Source organism: Schistocerca cancellata, chromosome 8, assembly GCF_023864275.1.
Source record: "Schistocerca cancellata isolate TAMUIC-IGC-003103 chromosome 8, iqSchCanc2.1, whole genome shotgun sequence".
Classification (NCBI taxonomy): domain Eukaryota; kingdom Metazoa; phylum Arthropoda; class Insecta; order Orthoptera; family Acrididae; genus Schistocerca; species Schistocerca cancellata.
The window spans coordinates 338,562,501-338,586,676 of record NC_064633.1 but is presented as its reverse complement, the minus strand read 5'-3'; the positions used below and the strand labels follow the sequence as shown (position 1 = coordinate 338,586,676).

Sequence of the window (24,176 nt, the reverse complement as noted above, 5' to 3'; positions counted from 1 at the left end):
TAAAACTAATTACATTGAAAACTTGATCCAAACTTAAACCATAAAAGCACAGCAGTTTCGTAGTCAGAAGGCCTAACGAATACAACGATAGTTCATTTTATGCAGTTAAAATTCACAAAATAGTCAGATAAAACTTACACAAAAGTCAATTTTACAATATGTAATTGCTCTACTAAGCCAGGGGCGTTAGAGCAAAGAAGATCAAATGTGTGAAATAATTCGCGCAGTCGCTAAGTTTTCTGCGGTGGTGGAAGCGAGTGCCTTGAAGAACATATTAGAAATCCAGACCGGTGAGGGCAGATTGGCAGAGTGGAGGTGCGTTTGGAGGTCACTTTTGTAAGTTTTTCTTGAATAATTCTAAACAATGGCCTTCATCGAAAACGTATCCCAGTATGAAATTTAACTACATTAACTTTCCTACAATAGAATCTTGATCATTTTTTCTGTAGGACGAATAGTTTGCACGTAGTGAGCGAGAGAACATGAAAATGTCGCATGTGGTTCACGAACGGCAGGTAATTATAACACTGCGGGTTGCATAAAACGACATCGGTAGGGGCAACTAAATCACCCCGTATACTTTCCTCACCGCGTCATGTTACCGCAACGCCATCAGGTGGCAGTCAGTCTCGCCGTGGGCAACGATCGTAACTTTTTATGTTAATAAGAAACCGTCACAGTTGTACAGACACTCATTTATAAAGTGTAACCGGTTTTATTGAAAAGAACATCAGGTTACACCACCAACAGAACAGTCTTCATAATAAATCATCGCACATCATTGCCCAATATCATGACTAAAGAAGTCTCACTACTTTACTAACTGGTAACTTTAGAGCTAAATAATGGAACGTAGAAGCATGTCGAGCATTGAGTGCATGCAACTTGGCCTGCTGTGTACAATATACTAGACTGGAGACATCTCAGAATTGCAGTAGTAGTATAAGACGTGGATTTAGCTATAGATGAGCTTTAACTTCGAAGCCCGTGTACTGTTACAGAGATGTACGGGCCTCACCATGCAGTACCAACAATATCTAGCGCATGACAGTTTTCAGGCCTTTCAAAGTAGGCATCAGCAGTGGTCATACGTTCTCGAGAAATAAAATCGACGAACTGCGATCGTTTTAACTGAAAAATTCAATTTTGGACGCTTTATAGTTTCTCTGTGATGAGCTATTAGCACGTCTGAAGCGAGCTACTAAACATTCATATCCCATCACAAAATAGTCCAGATTATTGTATCCATGATGTGCCACAGCACAAACTTTGTTCATTAACGAGAATTGTGCAGATGACAGCACTTGTGTGATGATAACGGAGTGTAGGTGCTCGAATTTTGGCTTCAACCAATTTTAATCTCTGCATTTATGCTTGGTATCACCAGATGTTAGTTAAAAGATGGCATCTGGGGACTGTAAGAAAATCGATGGCCGGAAAGGACGATTTCAGAAAAATTGGCATAGTTGTTCAGCAATGAATAATGGTCTGACGTACTATCTCCACTTCAAAATTGTTTTCTGTGCCTTAACAGCGGGAGGAATTGAGGTCCTGTCGATTCTTGTACGACGAATGAGAATATTATAGTCTGTTATGTGGAGGCAATGACCGATCAAGGACGTCGTTTTAATTTCTTGTTTATTTACATAACAGTAATTAGTATCATCAGTCTGTTCCTTAATTATTCACGACATATTTTTTGCAGCAGTTTTTGCGGTCTACAGGTATGACCCGTACATAATGTTTGACTATAAATATTTTAACAAATATGGCCTTTCACCTGTGTACTTAGCTAAGACGAAGAGAAAATTTTAGCTTTTCACTTAAGTCGTAACTGTAATAACACATTCTTCATAATACTGGACAGTGTACGGATTTTCCGAAAACGCTTTTCCGCTCCGTGACTTATTTTTCAATTAACACTGACACTTGGAATACACGAAACAATAAAAAATAAACCACGAAGCCAGACCCAGCAGTAACATTGTCCAATGCAGGAAACTCTTCATTTTATGTACGTAGATATTCAAATTAACCGAGACACAATTAAATTCATTCAGTCCTTTACAGCCTTTTTATTTTTGAAAATAAAACATGTACCTTTTTCACATCGGTGTCATGCGTGTTTTATTGTCATAATTATGATATCGCGTTTGAAAGCAGATACAATACCGCAACGCGATAACCCATAATAAATTAGCACGTTCGCTCCTCGCCGGTTTCGATTCTCGCCCGCACTCTAACGAATTGTAATGAAATGGGACCAAACGGGAAATTGATTTTAAAATTTTGAAATGAATTCATTGTGCAGAGCTTTGCTGCAATCGAAACTATACGCCGGTATTTTCTGAACCCCCGTGTTCAAAATTATGTCTTAGTGGTAATAAATATTCTGTATACGTCTGGTGAATGGTATAACAGAAACGTTACGCGTTAGTATTTCCTCGTATTGTATCCGTAAAATAAATTTTTTTGCACGAAAAAATGTTAATAGGAGCTAGACACTGGCATAAATCATGCTTTTGACGTTAAAAAAAACTGTCACTGAAACTGATTCCAGTCCACCGGTCGGGAAACCAAAAACAGAAGAATAGGAGCAGTAAAAATAAGAGACTTTCGTTTTCAAATGTAACTTCATTAAACTAGGAAATAGCGGGACATATGAATATAGTGTTTCAGAATATATTTTATGCACTTTCTGAGTTTATATTTTGTTTAACTATTCATTCTGAGTCAACCCTGCCTTGCGATATGTTTATTGCATACCACTGGAAGGTTATTTTTGTCTATGAAAACAAGATTTCTTAGAGCTTATTTTTGTCTATGGAAAGAAGATTTCTTTCTTTGTGCATTCATTTCGAGGCATGTGATTGAATAACACTAGTATATAGTGTGAAATCGTTAAAAAATACCACCAATTGTTATAAGGTAATGACGAGAAAGCTCCATACCTCAGAAATGAGCAGTCTCCACTGACATCTATTTGCAAAATAGCAGATGAACATTCAAGTACCGCGATCAATAACGCACGAGACAATGAACTGAAACACCAAGCTGCAGTCTGCTCTCCTTTGTTGACACAATTTCCAAATCCAATGTCTCGCTCATGATTGTTATTTTCTTATGAGAAGGAATGTGATTTTCTGATCCAAGGAAGTTCACCATTATATCCAAGAGCCGAAAGGACCCTGTCTCATGTTATAATATGGACTTGGTTGTTATCACTGTGGCTGTTTGGGCAATATTTGTCTGAAGGGTACGTGAATGGAATTTCTTTTCTGGACATGTTGCAAATATGCTCAAGCCCTCAGCTCAATAACGAGGGGACTATGGATTATGTGTGCTTACAGCAGGTCGGAAACCTAGTCCACTTTGCTATTCAGGTGCGTGATTTGATGAACAATTTCGAAGCTTCTGTACTGGGTGTGGTTCATCAACATCTCCAGCCTCATTGAAACGGCCATCCCAAATATGGGTCATTATCAAGACAAACAACTTCCTATGGGGAATAATTAAGTCTCGTGTGCCTCGACATCGGTACGAGGTTAGTGAAGAATTGCGCAAACGTTACGAGAAAAACTTTCGAAGGATAGCTACAGACAAAGCTACGAAGACTTCATTGTACAAAATACTATAATTAAAACCAACGTTTCGACCGTATTACAACGGTCTTTCCCTGAGGGAGGCCGTTGCATTGCGATCGGAATATTGGTTTTGATTGTAGTATTTTATACAATGAAGCGGTGCAGTACCCAAAAGAATTTTAATCATGGTCACCACAGAGATGCTCCGGAAGATGTCAAAGGTGACATGGAGACGCATATAGCTGTATGTACACTACCTGACCAAAAGTATGTGAACAACTATCAGTGGCAGTAATAAGGGTGTGCCCCCGTCTTTATAAGGGCTACAGTTCTGCTGGGGACACTTCCAAAGAGATGTCTGGATGTCTGCGGAGGAATGGGAGCCCATTCTTCCTCAAGGGAGCGAAATCGACGTTCTCATTCTAAAGGTTTTCCGTAGGACCCAGGTCAGGACTTACGGCAAGTCAGTCCATTTCAAAACTGTTATTATCCACAAGCCATTGCCTCACTGATACTGCTTTATGACAGGCTGCAAAGCATGCTGATAGAAACAGTCGTCGTCTCTGAAGTGTCCGAATTATTCCTCTGGTGTACACAGTACACAATGATGTAACATGTATTCATATACTTACGCATTTAGAGCTTACTTAATCACAGTAAGGGAACCACTTTCTAACAACGAAAAACACCACCGTACGGTAATACTAACTCCGCTGTACTTCATTGTTAGCACTACACATGATGGCGGGCAGGTAACGATGTGGAGGCATTCGCCAAACCCTAACCCTTCCATCGGATTCCGGCAGGATACAGCGTCATTCATCACTCCAAATTACTCGTTTCAAATCATTCACTGTGCAATGGCGTCGCTCTTTACAGTAACTGAAGGTTATCTTTCCACTGGCTACGGTAAGGTATGTCATTTGAGGAGCTGTTCGAAAATGTAGACCATAGTTTTTGATTTCCTACGCATAGCCATAGTGCCAACTGGCCAACTGGCAGAATTTTGGAACTCAGGAGTGACTCCTACCGCTGATTTCATGTGACTTTTACCACCATCCTACACAATTCTCGACAGGCCCTGTCTGTCAGTGCCTTAGGTTTGACTTGTCTTGGTTCATCTGTTGTTACTCCTTCGCGTTTACACTTCCCGATCATTTTACCAAAAGTCGAATTCGGCAGCTTTACAATGGTTGAAATGTCCCCGATGGATTTGTTGCTCAGATGACATCCAATGACTAGTCCACTTTCGAGGTCACTGAGCCCACAGCCGGCCGGAGTGGCCGTGCGGTTCTAGGCGCTACAGTCTGGAGCCGAGCGACCGCTACGGTCGCAGGTTCGAATCCTGCCTCGGGCATAGATGTGTGTGATGTTCTTAGGCTAGTTAGGTTTAAGTAGTTCTAAGTTCTAGGGGACTGATGACCTCAGATGTTAAGTCCCATAGTGCTGAGATCCATTTGAACCATTTTGGAAGTGAGCCCTCCTGACTGACCCACTCTGCTGATACTGTTTCTCATTTGATAACACAGTACTCTGTGGCTCCTAGTCCGTTTCTCGTGACATCTAGTGATCAGTTCCAATTTACATACGACTTTCCGGATACTTTTCGTGAGACAGTGTTCATGTAAGCTACAATGTTACGACCTGGGAGTACGGATCTCAGACACACTGTATACTCTTAGGTCATAGGTCATAGGCCATGTGGCTACATTTCTTAGGCGTAAGTTGTGGTGCCGTACTTTCCACATTTCTACTCCAGAGGAAAGGCTTTTGCAGGGAATTGCGAAATTCGCTAGCCAGAGTTTTAAAAGGAAAGAAACTTGCGCCTCTGTTCACCAAATGCCGCGCGGGATTAGCCGAGCGGTCTAGGGCGGTGTAGTCATGGACTGTGCGGCTGGTCCCGGCGGAGGTTCGAGTCCTCCCTCGGGCAAGGGTGTGTGTGTTTGTCCTTAGGATAATTTAGGTTAAGTAGTGTGTAAGCTTAGGGACTGATGACCTTAGCTGTTAAGTCGCGTTAGATTTCACATATATTTGAACATTTTACTCACTAAAAAAAAAAAAAAAAAAAATGTTCAGATGTGTGTGAATTCCTAAGGGACCAAACTGCTGAGGTCATCGGTCCCTAGACTTACACACTACTTAAACTAAGTTATGCTAAGAACAACACACACACACCCATGCCCGAGGGAGAACTCGAACCTCCGGCGGGAGGGACTGCGCAGTCCGTGACATGGCTCCTCGAACCGCGTGGCCACTCCGAGCGGCTGCTCAACAAAGTATCGTCATCCGTAGGGTATGGAAGAGTAACGGGAGTTACGTTTAAGATACCTGACGTTAATATGGAGATACAGCGTTTCCGTTATATTTTCTCCTGTGTATTCTTACTTACTGAATGAGGAACAACTGCACGTACCCGCTCCTGTTTTCTACAAAAATGGCTCTGAGCACTATGGGACTTAACATCTATGGTCATCAATCCCCTAGAACTTAGAACTACTTAAAACTAACTAACCTAAGGACATCACACAACACCCAGTCATCACGAGGCAGAGAAAATCCCTGACCCCGCCAGGAATCGAACCCGGGAACCCGGGCGCGGGAAGCGAGAACTGTTTTCTACAGAAGAGCCAACTTGCAGATAGAGCAGAATCAAAAATGCGTGTGAAATCTTATGGGACTTAACTGCTAAGGTCATCAGTTCCGTAAGCTTACACACTACTTAACCTAAATTATCCTAAGGACAAACACACATACCCATGCCCGAGGGAGGACTCGAACCTCCGCCGGGATCAGCCGCACAGTACATGACTGCAGCGCCTAAGACCGCTCGGCTAACCCGCGCGGCACAGCAGAATCATTCACATATCTTGCGCGAAGATACTTTCATTAAACTTCGTTAGTTTGACGTAAAGCATGGGAGGGAAAATCTGGATTAGGAAGATAATGTTGTCGTGAGAAGAGACAGTGCGGGTGTAAGTCTGCGTGTCTGGGACTAAGGCGCCCTGCGGTTGTCTCGGTAGAAGAGCGAGCACCGAGGCGATTAGGGCCGGAGGAATGAAAATCAAATTGAGAGACACGGGCCGCCTCCCCCTATCACGGTCGCCCGCAGCCGGCAGCCGGGGCAGATCTCGTTTAATTTCTTTGGCCCGGGGCGCCCTTAAAGAGAACTGCTGCGCCGGATGGCACGGCGGCCCGCCGAAGAACACAACGGGGAGCGCCGCGCGCCGGCAGCCGCCATCGATCGGCGTCGGTGGGCGCCGTGGCGGCGGCAGCGGCTGGCGCCCAAGACGCCACGCGTCGGCAAACATGGCGGCTCGCGAATCGCACCTGCCGGAAGACAGCGCCGCGCACTGGAGCGGCAAAGTCTGCAACTACTGCTGACGGCGCGCGAGTATCGTCCGCTAGCGCTGGGAATTCTCCACACAACACAGGCTGGCGGCACATGAAGTGTAGCCAGTCTACACGCAGACCTCTAACGTACAGCGTGTCGCAACCAGACGTGAACAAATCTAACTCTTTAATAACTGTTCAGCTGTCAGAATAAAGTTTCCCACAAGTAAGAGTAAACGACTGAGCAAGTATTCCACTGTTTCATAATACCAGTAACTTTTTTACTGGCTGAAATACGAAAGCATGTACCCCGTCAGCCAAACAATTTCGAGACAGGCTTTGTTTACAGAACAAGCCGGTGTAGGGGAGGACAGCTGGTGTACCAGATGTGGACGGTCTTATCACTGTAGGAAAAGAGCACTTTAGGGAGTGGGCGGTAGTACAGAGCATCAGGTGGTGCCGATTTTAAAGTAAGACAAGGTACCAAATGGCTAATGGTTCAAATGGCTCACAGCACTATGGGACTTAACGTCCGAGGTCATCAGTCCCCTAGAACTTAGAACTACTTAAACCTAACTAACCTAAGGACATCACACACATCCATGCCCGAGGAAGGATTCGATCCTGCGACCGTAGCGGTCGCACGGTTCCAGACTGAAGCGCCTAGAGCCGCTCGGCCACAGAGGCCGGCGGGAGCACATTCTAACCACGAAAAACATGCCGATACCGTAACATCACCTCCTCCATATTTCACTGATGGCACTAGGCACGATCGCAGGTAAAATTCTCCAGGCACTTACCATACCCAAACTCTTCCTTCGCATTTTGACAAGGTATAGATAGATTCAACAGTCCAAATCACTCGTTTCTAGTCATCCACGGTACAGTGTCAAGCGCTGCTTAACATTGACTGTAGAAATGTGTGTTTATGAGCTGCTGTTCGACCGCTGTACCATTTTTTTAACTCTCTACGGCTAGCTGGTCTGCTGATAGCATTTTGGAACTCATGGGTGGTTCCCTTCGCTGATTTCACGCGATTTTTTTTACAATCATCCTTCGCAATATTCAACGGTCCTTGTACGTCAGTACATGTCTGGTTTTGGTTTACTTGGGTTGTTCCTTCCGTTTTCCATTTCACAACCACGTCGCCAAGAGTCTACTTGGCCACCTTCAAAGGGTTGGAATGTCCTTGGATTTCTTACTCAGGCGACATTGCAAGAACCCCCCCCACTCGTACTAAACCTCTCAGTTTAGCCGGTGAGTCGGTAAATGGTGGCATTAGGGGCGTACAGTATAATCTAGCGACGCTTTCCCACCTGAGTTTTGTGATAATTGAGCCGGTCCGTCCTTTAACTGGCTCAGTGAGCCACCGCGTAGGAATTCGTCCTACTTGTTACGTGGAGATGCTCTCGTAGCTTTATGTCCCCTTCCGGAGCCGCAGCAGCGCCCTCGCATTCTGAAAGTGCAATACTACTGTTTTACGTAATGTAGCGGGGAGAAGTTTTTTGGTGCAAATAACTTTTACACAGGATGCCATTATGGTGCGTTTATTTAAGAAACGTCGTAAACTGAACTTGTTCATACTGATTATCAGCTAACGGTACGAGAGCATGGTCTACTGCATGACTAGATCGAAGGGCATCCTGTCGACGACTGCCTACTATGGCGCACAGTCTGTAAGTTGAGCGTACAATCGGTATAGTTTGTATAAGGTCGCATATCTTCGGTTTTGTCATAGTTATTCAATTATTTATTGATATCAACGTTTCCTGGCATTGTAAAATTACTGAAAAATAGTGTTTATGACCCGTGAACTCCTCCTAATGTCTGAGTGGCAAAAGGCAACTTCTGCTAGCAAGTATTTACTAATAACAGTCCGCCTGTTTAGCTGGGAGGTAACGTGCTTACCTCCCATGCAGCGTACCCAGGTTCGATTCCCAACCGGACTGGAGATTTTCTCCGTTCGTGGACGGGGTGTTGTGTTATCCTCATCACCGGCACGCAAGTCGCCCAATGTGGCGTCGACTTCAATAAGACTTGCACTTGGTGGCCGAACTTCTCCGGATGAGGACTCCCGGCCAAGAGTGCCATACGCTCATTTCATTTATATTTATGTCAGCCCCGGTAGCTGGATGGAGCGACAGAATGTGAATTCTAAGGGCCCGGGTTCGATTCCCGGCTGGGTCGGAGATTTTCTCCGCTCAGGGACTGGGTGTTGTGATGTCCTAATGATTATCATTTCATCCCCATCGACGCGCAAGTCACCGAAGTGGCTCAAATGGCTCTGAGCACTACGGGACTCAACATCTGAGGTCATCAGTCCCCTAGACTTAGAACTACTTAAACCTAAAGACGTCACACACATCCATGCCCGAGGCAGGACTCGAACCTGCGACCGTAGGAGCAGCGCGGTTCCGAACTGGAGCGCCTAGAACCGCACGGCCACCGAGGCCGGCGCCGAAGTGGCGTCAAATCGAAAGACTTGCACCAGGCGAGCGGTCTAGCGGACGGGAGGCCATAATCTCACATTTCCAATTATTTCCAATTATTAATAACAACTACATGATTCGCATCAGAATGAATGTACTTCCCCTAGGTATCTCTTTGCTGACGTCACGAGCGATTTCTGCATCGGCGCCTCATCCCTCTGACTCTGCTAGCCAGTGTGGGAACCTACTGCGCGCTCCTTACTCTGTACGTGCTGCAGCGCTGATACATTCACTTCACCTATGTGAAATAGCAAAAGTGGAAATAAAGTAAAGATGCGCTCTTATCTGCAAATAAGGGTTACCTTACAACATCCAAGCGACTAGTCTACGTCCGCAGTGACAGCTCTCCAGACAGACCAGTTGTGCTGTTCTTGCTTCCTGCTGACAACACAGTACTCCCTGACTCCTATTATACTGGCGGGGCGGCCTCTCGTGACATCTAGCGTTCAGTTCCATACTATACAGCAGCGTCCGTATGCTTTTGATCAGCTATTGTCTCTCTTCTCCTACGGTTCAGGTTCGTATCGGGATAAGAAATTCCAGTGTTCGCCTGAAAATCGAAAGAAATATAAATTCCTTTTGCTTTTCGTGCAAATATCATGCCATTTAGTAAATACAAATGCGCCGCGTATGATTAGCCGAGCGATGCCGGCGCGGTAGCTCAGCGTGTGCGGACGGAGGGTTAGCTGCCCTCTGTAATAAAAAAAACTGAGTGAATGGATCAACAACGAACTTCAAAGGGTGTCATGGGACGTCCGCTGCGAACAAACGCAACGAACGTTAACGAACAAAATGAGATAAAAAAACAAAGCGGTCTAAGGCGCTGCAGTCATGGACTGTGCGGCTGATCCCGGCGGAGGTTCGAGTCCTCCCTCGGGCAGGGGTGTGTGTGTGTTTGTCCTTAGCATAATTTAGGTTAAGTAGTGTGTAAGCTTAGGGAGTGATGACCTTAGCAGTTTAGTCCCATAAGATTTCACACACATTGGAACAAATACAAATGCGAGGCAGACAACGGGAGCAAATCTTTTTATTCAAAACATTAAACAGAAGTTCTATAATACTAACGTGCAATGACTGTTGCAAGTGCGGTACAACTGAATTTTTATGAGCAGCGAAACAAAGATGGACAACGCAGTCTCATATATGGTATTGTACTAACATCTTCCTGCTAAAAGGTGTCAGATGAAGGTGACGGGACAAGGATGGACACGGTCACGTAAAATGTTCGCGTAATTCTCGCTGAAAGAGAATTTCTCAGTGTGACGATTACTGCACATCACGGCATGGTAAGCGTGGTCCATGGCAGAATCTCCTACATGCTTTTCTTAATAGCCATTATTACGACTTTCCTGGGCGTCTTTCGAATAATTAAACATTTGTCCGTTGTAATATACTCTTTTAGGTTAATTACAATGCTCTTAGATCCTATTTATGCTGTAATAACTCTGTTACGAACTTTTTCTGCCATCTTCACCATTCCATCTGGAAGATCTCTAAATCCAAACCCATAGCGCTCTGCGAAGCATTTCGGTAACAGTGAAAAGCTACGCCTGCCTCTTCAAAGAAATATTCTTGGGCTAGCACTGTTGAGGTAAAGTACGTCACTGCTGATAGTAAAACAAAGGTACTATACTAAATTATTTTTGGACCAATCTTATTTTCTTGCAAAAATGCAGGAGGCAGTTTTTTCATTATTTTTCTTTTTTTTCTTGCTCGTCAGGAGTGACTGTCATTAACAGGCGAAAATGTGGAACTACGTATGTTGCTAAAACATATTCGTCTGTTGCAAAACAGCAAGAGTTACGACAATTACGGCAATGGATACCACGCGTCATGCAAGGCTCTGTGCAAATGCAACTGCCTCATTAACACTGCTCCAACAAAGTTATTAGAAGCAGCTCTTATTCCCTAATTTTAACATGAAAATTTCTGGAAACTTTCTTTGCTGAATATCAGGTTGTTTGCTTAGGTGGAAAATACTCAGAATGAAATGACCCGACTGACGACGCCCAAGCTTTACACAGGGGCGACACCCAGTTAAAGAGCACGGACCTTGGCTCAAAGATAAACAATAGCTTCTTGAGACTGTAGGTGTCAGGAGTTTGAGCACGCAGTTTACTTTTCTCGTTTTACGACAGAGAAGTCATTGATCCAGTCAGACTGTAATAAATTACCAAAATAATTGTTAGTAATGAAGTGAAGCAGTGATCGTTGAAAACCGCATTGTTTGCTTCCGTACACATGATGTTCCAAACGTTCAGGTTCAAAATTATATACACTGTAGAGTATCCCAAACTGAGTACTTTAAGATGAACGTACCGTTGGAAACATATGCCCGTAGATAGTACTTTCAGTAACATAAACAGTTTACGCCCTGTACCAGCAACTTAATCTTATAGCAACGGTGCAGAGTGAAGAACTCAATATTAATACTTGCATTGCAACGGCTTCAGCTTCTTCTTCTGTGCGGATGTACAAACAGTGCCCGAACTCTTACGGGAATCGGCAACGCGCCGCGAGTAATGAGTATAATGGGCGGGGGCACTACGAATGTAGTGCGGGACAATACGTTGAGAATGTGGGTTTCGCGGGAGGCGTGTCAGACATAAATCCCCGCAGTCGCGCTATCCTCTGTGTCCTCGGTGGCTTAGATGGATAGAGCGTCCGCCATATAAGCAGGAAATCCCGGGTTCGAGTCCCGGTCGGGGCACACATTTCTATCTGTCCCCGTTGACGTATGTCAACGCCTGTAAGCAGCTAAGGGTTTTCATTTCATTGTAATTTCATTCTAACGAGCTGCATCGTCACCGATAGTATCTGTTCTTTCGGACAAGAAAAGATACCATCTTAGTACGAGTATGTATAATTAACAGCTGTTTACGTTTTGTTCAAGTCCTGTTTACCATGAATTTCAAGGGCTGTGGCTGCCCATGTTATAAAGCTACACTCCTGGAAATTGAAATAAGAACACCGAGAATTCATTGTCCCAGGAAGGGGAAACTTTATTGACACATTCCTGGGGTCAGATACATCGCATGATCACACTGACAGAACCACAGGCACATAGACACAGGCAACAGAGCATGCACAATGTCGGCACTAGTACAGTGTATATCCACCTTTCGCAGCAATGCAGGCTGCTATTCTCCCATGGAGACGATCGTAGAGATGCTGGATGTAGTCCTGCGGAACGGCTTGCCATGCCATTTCCACCTGGCGCCTCAGTTGGACCAGCGTTCGTGCTGGACGTGCAGACCGCGTGAGACGACGCTTCATCCAGTCCCAAACATGCTCAATGGGGGACAGATCCGGAGATCTTGCTGGCCAGGGTAGTTGACTTACACCTTCTAGAGCACGTTGGGTGGCACGAGATACATGCGGACGTGCATTGTCCTGTTGGAACAGCAAGTTCCATTGCCGGTCTAGGAATGGTAGAACGATGGGTTCGATGACGGTTTGGATGTACCGTGCACTATTCAGTGTCCCCTTGACGATCACCAGTGGTGTACGGCCAGTGTAGGAGATCGCTCCCCACACCATGATGCCGGGTGTTGGCCCTGTGTGCCTCGGTCGTATGCAGTCCTGATTGTGGCGCTCACCTGCACGGCGCCAAACACGCATACGACCATCATTGGCACCAAGGCAGAAGCGACTCTCATCGCTGAAGACGACACGTCTCCATTCGTCCCTCCATTCACGCCTGTCGCGACACCACTGGAGGCGGGCTGCACGATGTTGGGGCGTGAGCGGAAGACGGCCTAACGGTGTGCGGGACCGTAGCCCAGCTTCATGGAGACGGTTGCGAATGGTCCTCGCCGATACCCCAGGAGCAACAGTGTCCCTAATTTGCTGGGAAGTGGCGGTGCGGTCCCCTACGGCACTGCGTAGGATCCTACGGTCTTGGCGTGCATCCGTGCGTCGCTGCGGTCCGGTCCCAGGTCGACGGGCACGTGCACCTTCCGCCGACCACTGGCGACAACATCGATGTACTGTGGAGACCTCACGCCCCACGTGTTGTGCAATTCGGTGGTACGTCCACCCGGCCTCCCGCATGCCCACTATACGCCCTCGCTCAAAGTCCGTCAACTGCACATACGGTTCACGTCCACGCTGTCGCGGCATGCTACCAGTGTTAAAGACTGCGATGGAGCTCCGTATGCCACGGCAAACTGGCTGACACTGACGGCGGCGGTGCACAAATGCTGCGCAGCTAGCGCCATTCGACGGCCAACACCGCGGTTCCTGGTGTGTCCGCTGTGCCGTGCGTGTGATCATTGCTTGTACAGCCCTCTCGCAGTGTCCGGAGCAAGTATGGTGGGTCTGACACACCGGTGTCAATGTGTTCTTTTTTCCATTTCCAGGAGTGTATTTCTGACCATCAAATTCGTTACAAATAATGCACATTAAGAACCAATGCGGCCTTTGCCAAAAGTCGTTACACAAATCGAGTAGTAGTAAAGAGGGGATAATTACTGGAGTTCGCACTTGCCCCTTTGCTCAAGGACTATTGTAATACCCCCCCCCCCCCCATGCCATCCGCCACGTCGATTCCAAAGACAAGCGAGTGTGGAGCGGCTATGGCGCTGTTGGAAGGTCACTGGCGAGGCCCGGCTCTAGGCTGATCCGCCCCTTTCTTGTGTTGCAGAGTTCGAGCGCACGCACTACCCGGACGTGTTCGCGCGAGAACGCCTAGCGGAGAAGATCGGCCTGCCCGAAGCCCGCATACAGGTGAGTCTTCCACATCACGCACTTGAGTTTCGCAGAACCTTGCAACAGCCTAAAGATACAGTTCGAGGTCAGAAAACAGTCTCTCACCTAAAAGCTCCTTGATTCTTTCCTGTATATGTAGTCTACTTCATTAAACTTATTTGTTTTTTTGAATTCTGGTTTCAATTTGATCGTGAATTTAATGATAATTTTATACATAAAGTTAAGTAGAGAGAAGGCAGACGCTCTGCTGGCGAGGCGGCCAGAGCAGGATGGGGCACGTATGATCGAGTGAAGCTTTCCCAAAAAACCACAGATCGAAAACGAAACGTTGAACATTTACGCCCTTAAGGCGACAGTTACAATCAGAGCGAGCGCTCGGAAATGTCCGATTAACGTTCTCTGTGTTCTGCTATGGTTGTTGTCACCTTGTAATGATGTTGGAGACAGGAATTTCGAGTATTTGCCTGTAAAAAATGTAATATCAGAAAACAAGAACGAACATTGTACGTTGCAGTACGCATGTTGACTATGTTACTGTCGTGCTGTTTCCGCAGTCCAGCTTATTTTCTTAACATATTAATGGCACCTCGATACTTTTGGTGTAGTTGATTTAACTGCCAAATTTTATCCAGTACACATCGCAGAACATTCGCTTCTAACATAACAAGCCCAGGATACGAATTTAAAACTTCGCAGACACTTTCTCGCTCGCTTTCTTTTTCTTGCGTATTTCATTATTTCTTGTGTGTGATTTTCTCCCGCTGACCGTATAGTGACTGCCGCTACAGTAATGTGTAAACTCTGAAAACGTTAAAATAATTTTCGTCACTAATTTCGAGGTGTCACATTAAACGATTAAATGACGTTCTTGTATTTGTATTGAGGGCTTATTCAAAATCTCTGTTTATTAAAGTCTGTCTACGACTCGTGTTTACGTAGTTTAGTAATCTCCCTCGCCTGATCTTAATTTCTGTTAACATTCTGACCATATTGAGACTTATTAAGCACGAAACATTAGATTTCGGAAATCGTTCGGGAATTCAGTATTCCGAGATACACAAAGTCAACAGTCTGCCGAGAATACCAAATTTCAGGCATTACCTCTCACCACGGACGATGCAGTAGCCGACAGCCTTCACTTAACGACGGGAGTAGCGATGTTTCGTAGAGCTGTCAGTGCCAACAGATAAGCAAAACTGCATGAAATAACCGCAGAAATCGATGGGGGACGTACGACGAACAAATCCGTTTGGACAGTGCGGCCGAAACTGGCGTCAATGTGCTGTGACAGCAAACGAGCTACGCGAGTGCCTTTGCTAACAGCACGACAGCAACTGCAGCGCCTCTCCTGGGCTCGTGAAAATATCAGTTGGACCCCAAACGACTGGAAAATTGTGGCTCGGTCAGATGAGTCCCGACATCAGTTGGTAAGGGCTGATGGCAGAGTTCGAGTGTGGCGCACACCCCACGAAGTCATGGACCCAAGCTGTGAACAAGACACTGTGCAAGCTGGTGGTGGCTCCAAAATGGTGTGTGCTGCGTTTACGTGGAATGGGCTGGCGGTGGAATGCTTATGGATGACAATAGCCCTTCTCAGTGAGCCACGATTGTTCGTGATTGGGTTGGAGAACATTCTGAACAAACCTTCACCTCTCGCATAGAGAGCCAACGAATATGAAAGGTAATGAATGGCTGGATCACAGTCAGGATAGGAAGCTGTAAGCCGAGTGTCCATTTCAACAAGTTAGTTCACTCTTACCGCACCCTCATAGAAATAAAACAACGTTTCCGCTTGGATACATGTAAATTTTATGTGTGCGTGTCATAGCTTCGAGCGGTCATGTATGAGAAATTATGTTGATTGCTGCCGTGCACTGACGTATGACTTCATCATCTAGTCAAGTTATACTACCTGATCAGAATATAATGTACACTGAATCGTCAAACAAACTGTTGCACCTGCCTAATATCGCGTAGAGCCCCCGCGAACACGCAGAAATGCCGCAACACTAAGTGGTATGCGCTCGACTAATGTCTGAAGTAGTGCTGGAGGGAATTGACACCGTTAATATTGCAGGGCTGTTCATGAGTCTGGAAGAGAACGAGGGGATGAAGATCTCTTCTGAACAGCACGTTGCAAGACACCCATATATGCTCAATAATGTTCATGTCTGGGGTGTCTGGTGGCCTGCGGAAGTGTTTAAACTTAGAAAAGTGTTCCTGGAGACACTCTTTGGCAATTCTGGACATGTGAGGTTTCGCATTGTCCTGCTGGAATTGCCCAAGTCCGTCGGAATGCACAATGGACATGAATTGGGGGGGGGGGGGAGGGGGGGCTCTGAGCACTATGGGACTCAACATCTTAGGTCATAAGTCCCCTAGAACTTAGAACTACTTAAACCTAACTAACCTAAGGACATCACACACACCCATGCCCGAGGCAGGATTCGAACCTGCGACCGTAGCAGTCCCGCGGCTCCGGACTGCAGCGCCAGAACCGCTAGACCACCGCGGCCGGCTGGACATGAATGAATACAGGTGATCTGACAGGATGCTTATGTATGTGTCACCCATCAGAGTCATATCTAGACGTATCAGGGGTCCCATGTCACTCCAACTGCACACGCCCCACACCATTACAGAGCCTCCACCAGCTTGAACATTCCCCTGCTGGCATACAGGCTCCATGGATTCACGAGGTTGTCTCCATACCCGTGCACGTCTAGCAGCTCCTTATAATTTGAAACGAGACTCGTCCGACTAGGCAACATGTTTCCAGTCATCAACAGTCCTGTGTCGGTGTTGGTGGGTCCAGGTGAGGTGTAAAGCTTTGTGTCGTGCAGTCATGAAGGATACAAGAGTGAGCCTTCGGCTCCAAAAGCCTATATCGATGATGCTCAGCGCTGACGTCTGCAGCAATTTGCGGAAGGGCTGCACTTCCGTCACGTTGAACGATTCTCTTCAGCCGTCGTTGGTTCCGTTCTTGCAGGATCTTTCTCTGGCCGCAGCGATGTCGTAGATTTGATATTTTACCGGATTACTGATATTCACGGTACACTCGTGAAATGGTCGTACGGAGAAATCCCCACTTCATCGCTACTTCGCAGATGCTGTGTCCCATCGTTCGTACGCCGACTACAACACCGCGTTGAAACTCGCTTAAATCTTGATAACCTGCCATTGTAGCAGCAGTAACCGATCTAACAACTGCGCCAGACACTTCTGTTATATAGGCGTTGCCGACCGCAGCGCCGTATTCTGCCTGTTTGCTTACATATCTTTGTATTTGAATACACATGCCTACACCAGTTTCTTCGGTGCTTAAGTGTATTATGCGAAATTGACGAGTAGAACGCACAAGAGGTGGACCCGCCAGTATAAAAACAGGTGGGAAGTGTTGTGTTGTCCGCGGAGAAGCTGTAACAGCACAGTGCGTCAAGAGAGCTCAGTGACTTCGAACGTGGATTAGTCATTGGACGTCACCTGAGTAAGAAATCCCTTACAGATATGTTAACCCTTCTACAGCTGCCCTAGTCGGCTGTTGGCGACGTGACTGTGAAATGGAAACACGATGGAAAACTTTAGCTAAACCAAGACCAAGCAGGCCTCACATACTGACGGGTAGGGTCTGTAAAGCATTGGGGCGGGTGGTTGTACAAACTTGAATGAAATTAGGGGTAAGATTCACTTGTGAGTTGCAAAGCGCTATCTGTAATCCAACTAGCACAATGAATATCCTTAAGGAGTCAAAAGGAATGGGCTTCAACGGTCGAGCAGCTCCTCATAACCCACACACTTCTGTAGTCAGTGGTAAGCGAAACTTGAAATCCTGTAAACAGCGATGTCACTGGACAGTGGCTGACTGGAATTGAGTCTAATGGAAGGGTATTGGTTTGGCGAATGCCTGGAGAACGTTGACTACTGTCATTTGTAGTGGCAACAGAGAAGCAGGGATGAGCTGGGATTGCTGTATGAGGGTTGTCTGTCGCGATTACGGTGTTGTCCCGTGATTGTGCTTAAGAAAATTCTAAAATGCTGAAGGATATGAACAAATTTTACAGGATTGTGCGCTGCGTACAGTAGAGGAACAGTTCTGAGGCGACGCTTCTTTGTATCAGGTTGGCCATTCACAACATCTGTGAGGCAAAAGTTCGTGAATAACATTCTTGAAATGGACTGGCCCGCCCAGTGTCCCAACCTGAGCTCAATGGAACACTTTGTGGATGAGTTATAGCTTGGACTTCGCTGGTGACCCCTCAGTCCGACATCTGTCCGTTCTCTGGTTTCAAACCTCGAGGCATAATCGGGTGCCATTCCTCCACAAACATTCACAGAGCTCACTGATAGTGTCCACAGCAAAGTTCAAGCCGTCATACAGTGAGGTAACAAAATTCATGGGATACCTACTACTATCGTTGGTTGGTCGTTGGGAGGAGGGGACCAGACAGCGAGATCATCGGTCCCTTCGGATTAGGGAAGACGGGGGAAGGAAGTCGGCCGTGACCTTTCAAAGAAACCATGCCAGTATTTGCCTGAAGCGATTTAGGGTAATCACGGAAAACCTAAATCATTATGGCCAGACGCGGGTTTGAACCGTCGTCCTCCCGAATGCAGGTCCAGCATGCGCCACCTCCTAATATGGTATCGGGCATCCTTTCGCTCGGCGTAGTGCACCATCTCCGCGTCGCATGGACTCTGCAACGTGTTGGAAGACCCCTGCAGGACTATTGAGCCACGCTGCCTCTACAGCCGCCCATAACTGCGAAAGAGTTACCGGTGCAGGATATTGTGCACGAAGTGACTTGTCGATTACGTCCCATAAATGTTCGATGGATTCACGTCGCGCGGTCTGGGTGGCCAAATCGTTCCCTCTGTTTGTCCAATATGTTCTTAAACCAAATCACGATCAGTTGTGGTCCGCTGACATGACGCATTGTCGCTCTTAAATTTTCCACCGTTGTTTGGAAACATGAGAACCATCATTTCCAGTCAGTGATCGGTTCAGCTAGACCAGAGGCTGTGACACACAACGTAACAGTCAAGGCGACGAACTGAAAAACTATCCGAACTTTGTCAGACTGTTTTCAATCGTGTGTAAGACTACATTAATGTTGATTAGTGTGTTAAACAAAACACGTAAATATAAGATATAAATGAAAGAAGAAACGATAATTAGTATGAACTGTACTTATAAAAATGAATTTCAGCTTATCGAGATAACATAACTGTTTTAGCCGGCCGGTGTGGCCAAGCGGTTCTAGACGCTTCAGTCTGGAACCGAGCCACCACTACGGTCGCAGGTTCGCATCCTGCCTCGGGCATGGATGTGTGTGTTGTCCTTAGGTTAGTTAGGTTTAAATAGTTCTAAGTTCTAGGGGACTGATGACCTCAGATGTTAAGTCCCATAGTGCTCAGAGCCATTTGAACCATAACTGTTTTAGTAAGACAAAGTACCCTAGATCATTACGAATTAGAATAATATTATGCGCATTCGGCCGTGAAACGTTCTGTGTCAACATTCAGACCAGTCATACTCGATTACCGTTGCTGACATACCATGAAAGTGTGCATATTTAGCAATGTGTGAAGATTCATAACGAAATTCAGTGGAAAATCATCCAGCGCCACACGTAAGTCAATTCAATCACTGACAGAAGCGGAAAAAGTAGGCAGTAACAAGTATGAAATTCTACAAGAGTTTCATATTGACATCCCCAGGGCGCCAGCAATAAAACGTACTGGGGGCTCGAGAATTTCTGAAAATTGCTTCACTGATAGTCTATCTGCCTCCATCGAGACTCCATCGAGATTAGACCCGAAAATAAACCAGACCTCCCTTGCAGTAGCAAACACCTTTCACTACGCTAGCAGACAACCCAGGAAAACAGCCCTCTCTTACTTCCCCAGACATGAGTTAAGCCGGCAATTTCGCAATGAAAATGGCAAAATGATCTTCAGTTTCTGTTGCATAGAGCTTTCTGGACTCAAAAACATGAATTTTGTACCTTTATGTCACCGCTTATGTGACTCTCATTTGGGATGTTTATAGAAATAACAAAATACTGTTATTAGCGAGTAAATTCAGTAGTATAATTGTGCACCACCCCAGGAAATAAACGACGACATAGCTGCCAAACATAATCTACAATGTTTCAAATCCTCCGTTAGACTCGCCACAGCCAGAAAACGTTCATTAGCCGATGTGTTTCTTAAGCTAGCTACCAATTGGAATGCTCGCACTTCTAAAACGCGGTGACGTTGATACTGGGATCTGAATTACCATGTGTATAGGTAAATGGATTTTATTTGCATTCCTGTAAACGTGATTTAGATCGAAAGCGTAGCTACGATTAATATGCTGATGTATCTACTGGAATTAGAACATTTCGAATAAAGAGTTGGTGGAATTATTTAGCGGCCCTCATCTTCCGTAATTGTCGTAGCTATTTTCGTTGTTAGGATTTCGTCACCTAAATCGGTAAAAATGGAACACACTAATCAGCATTAATATAGTCTTATACACGATTGAAAACAGTCTGACAAAGTTAGGATAGTTTTTCAGTTTCACGCCTGTGCATAGTATGTTGGTAGCACTTCGTCGCCTTGACTGTTATGCTGTGTAGCAGACTTTAAAGCTGTGCGGATCAGCATAACGAAAAGGCGAGGGGTCTCGCTCGTTTTGTCCACGACTGTACGTGCTATCTGTATGCGTATATGTCTCTTTCGCATGACAATTGTCACCTCGCTGTAAATGTCCACTAAGAGGTATCAGGATTCTTTTGATTAGGCAGTGTATATTTCCATGTCTGACAAAGAAGTGCTTCATGTAACATGCCACATACATTCCAAGCAAAAAGGTAGGCCTAAAAATGAGAAATTAACATCGAGTATAGATTTAAATGTCAGGAAGTCGTTTCTGAAAGTATTCGTTTGGAGTGTAGCCATGTATGGAAGTGAAACGTGGACGATAAATAGTTTGGACAAGAAGAGAATAGAAGCTTTCGAAATGTGGTGCTACAGAAGAATGCTGAAGATTAGATGGGTAGATCACATAACTAATGAGGAGGTATTGAATAGAATTCGGGAGAAGAGGAGCTTGTGGCACAACTTGAGTAGAAGAAGGGATCGGTTGGTAGGACATGTTCTAAGATATCGAGGGATCACCAATTTAGTACTGGAGGGCAGCGTGGAGGGTAAAAATCGTAAGAGGGAGACCAAGAGATGAATACACTAAGCAGATTCAGAAGGATGTAGCTTGCAGTAGGTACTGGGAGATGAAGAATCTTGCACAGGATAGAGTAGCATGGAGAGCTGCATCAAACCAGTCTCAGGACTGAAGACCACAACAACAACAACAATGATGAGAGACAGCTAGTCCGTTTGTCTCGCGCTCGTTTCCTCTTCAGTTTTTTCTGCAAGCCGTGCTAAATGTTTGCATTAACTAAAAAAAATCCCCGCGCTTAAAAATGGTATACGTTGCAATCTATTTTACTCTCAGATTTAAGGAAATTTATGATAGGAGATTTAGAATGCGGAGTGGGACCAGAAGCGGAGGGATATGAAACTGGGTGAATGAAACAGCACACAAAAGAGATGGGAGAGGTGGTACGATTCTAAAATTTACAATATATTTACTGTTTTAGGTCTTCTCGTTTTCAAAACATATATATTAGAAACGAACTTTGTATAGGTTGTGGGCCACTGGGTGCTGCGTGTGTGTGTATATCACAACGTTTCTCAGCGGTAAAAATGTTCCGCTACGTGAGACGAGTGATCTCGAGCGGTGCGCTTCGCTTTGAAAGTGACGAGATGTACTGTGGGTGAGGAGCGGGTGGGGGGGGGGGGGGGAAGAGGAGGGAGAGCCGGAGGTACAAAAGCGCAGGCCAGAGCAAAGGCGACGCCGCTACTTGCGCGGTGTCTGAAATATCAAATGAGATGGCGTAGCGGCCGGGCAGCTAGGAAAACTGCGGGGGAGGGCGCTGAAAGGCCGCCGCCGCCGCCGCTCACCAACTTTTGAAAAGAGCATCGTGCGCAACTACTTTGGCGGGTGGGCGGCAGTATCTAAATGTGAATACAGCGCGGCACTCCCTGCGGGCACTCGTGTTCTGCGGTGGCTAACCGGCCCTTCCTCTGCCGTGGCCCGGCTAACGCACACCCACCCACGCACCACCCCGCCCCCTCCCCCCCCCCACACACACACACACACAGAGAGAGAGAGAGAGAGAGAGAGAGAGAGAGAGAGATACGTGCAGGGACGCGCAAGGCAGGCGGCCCCGCGCCGGCTGGCAAAAGCGCAGAAATTAAACTAATGGCCGGGCCGAGGGCCTCCTGAAAAGGAAGAGCCGACGCCGCCATCGATAATGACTGCGATGGCTGCGGCAAAGCGGCCGCGCAGCCTCGCTCAGCCCCGGCAGAACGCGGCTATTCACCTGCCTGCCGCCACTGTCTTCCTAGTTTACACAAAGCGTTATTCAGCGGCGCGCCTCCCATCAGGCCCGGGGCTTACTGCGCGGCTGTGTACCGAAATAAACTCCCGGCCCGGCCGCGCGCGCGCGTCTTTGAAGTGCGCCGTCAGCCCAAGGGGCCGCTTTCAGAGCGCGCGCGCAGTCGCGAACCACCTCCGGCTGCGACTTCTGTTGCAGTCATTCATTAGTGTCCCGCCGACTGCCATAGGTCTTTGTACAGCAGCCGACGTGCAACAGAACACTGCGAACTGCGTGTTGACAGTATTTTCTCTGCTCTGGGCCGTTTAACGATCACACAAAAAGATTAGAAAAAAAGAAGAGGGAAACCATTATCTAAAGCCAAAATACCGTGTGAGTCAAAAAAGACTTTACAGCTTTGGAATGATACAGATATTTATTGAGATAACTCACAAAATCGGTAGATTTTTCATTTTGTAGCAAACAGCCTCAAGTTTCACATGACAGTGTCAATTGGCATTTTGGTTCGATGTGACCACCATTTCTGATGCGGCAAACATCCTACAGGTATTCAATCTCTTCACACACCGTTTAGTCCCATAACCCTTCCCAATCAATCAATCTTCACACGCCGGCCGGGGTGGCCGAACGTTTCTAGGCGCTACAAAAAATTGTGTGTGAAATCTTATGGGACTTAACTGCTAAGGTCATCAGTCCTAAGCTTACACACTACTTCACCTAAATTATCCGAAGGACAAACACACACACACACATGCCCGAGGGAGGACTCGAATCTCCGCCGGGAGCAGCCGCACAGTCCATCACTGAAGTACGCGCTACAGTCTGGAACCGAGCGACCGCTACGGTCGCAGGTACGTATTCTGCCTCGGGCATGGATGTGTGTGATGTCCTTAGGTTAGTTAGGTTTAAGTAGTTCTAAGTTCTAGGGGACTCATGACCTCAGAAGTTAAGTCCCATAGTGCTCAGAGCCATCTGAACCAATCTTCCCACACTTGTTGCAACAAATCGGGCATAACATTTACAGTGGCAGCGTAGATTGGATTTTTCAGGTCGGTTAAATTGTTTGGAATGGAGGAATATACACACGGTTCTTAATGAGACCCCAGAGAAGGAACTCCAATGGTGTCAAGAATGGGGAACGAGGTGGCCATGTGACTGGCCCTCCACAACCAATACACCTACTTTGGAAGCGATTATCGACAAAATCTCGAACTTCCGTGAGGAAATGAGGTGGTGCACCGTCTTGCTGGTAGTAAAAAATGATTCAAATGGCTCTGAGCACTATGGAACTTAACTGCAGTGGTCATCAGTCCCCTAGAACTTAGAACTACTTAAACCTAACTAACCTAAGGACATTAAACACGTCCATGCCCGAGGCAGGATTCGAACCTGCGACCATAGCGGTCGTGCGGTTCCAGACTGTAGCGCCTAGAACCGCTCGCCCTTGCTGGTAGTAAACCATCCCATCTCGGTCATCTTCGTCGACCTGTGGAATTAAAAAGTTTTCAAACCTACCTAAAACACAAAGCGAGCACGCTCCGCACCAGTGAAAATAGCCATTTTAACTGTGCACTACCCTGGCGCTCCTGGTGGCGGAATGGAGTACTGATACACTGTGT

At 46.3% G+C, this 24,176-nt stretch overlaps 1 protein-coding gene across 1 annotated transcript in view; it reads left to right on the top strand.

Moving 5' to 3' along the window:
• Nucleotides 1–24,176, top strand: part of LOC126094751 (paired box protein Pax-6) — a 244,643-nt gene that overhangs the window by 168,966 nt on the left and 51,501 nt on the right. Inside the window, exon 5 of the mRNA XM_049909301.1 lies at nt 14,049–14,131. Coding sequence (XP_049765258.1) covers nt 14,049–14,131 — 83 coding nt within the window. The remainder of the gene's footprint in view (nt 1–14,048; nt 14,132–24,176) is intronic.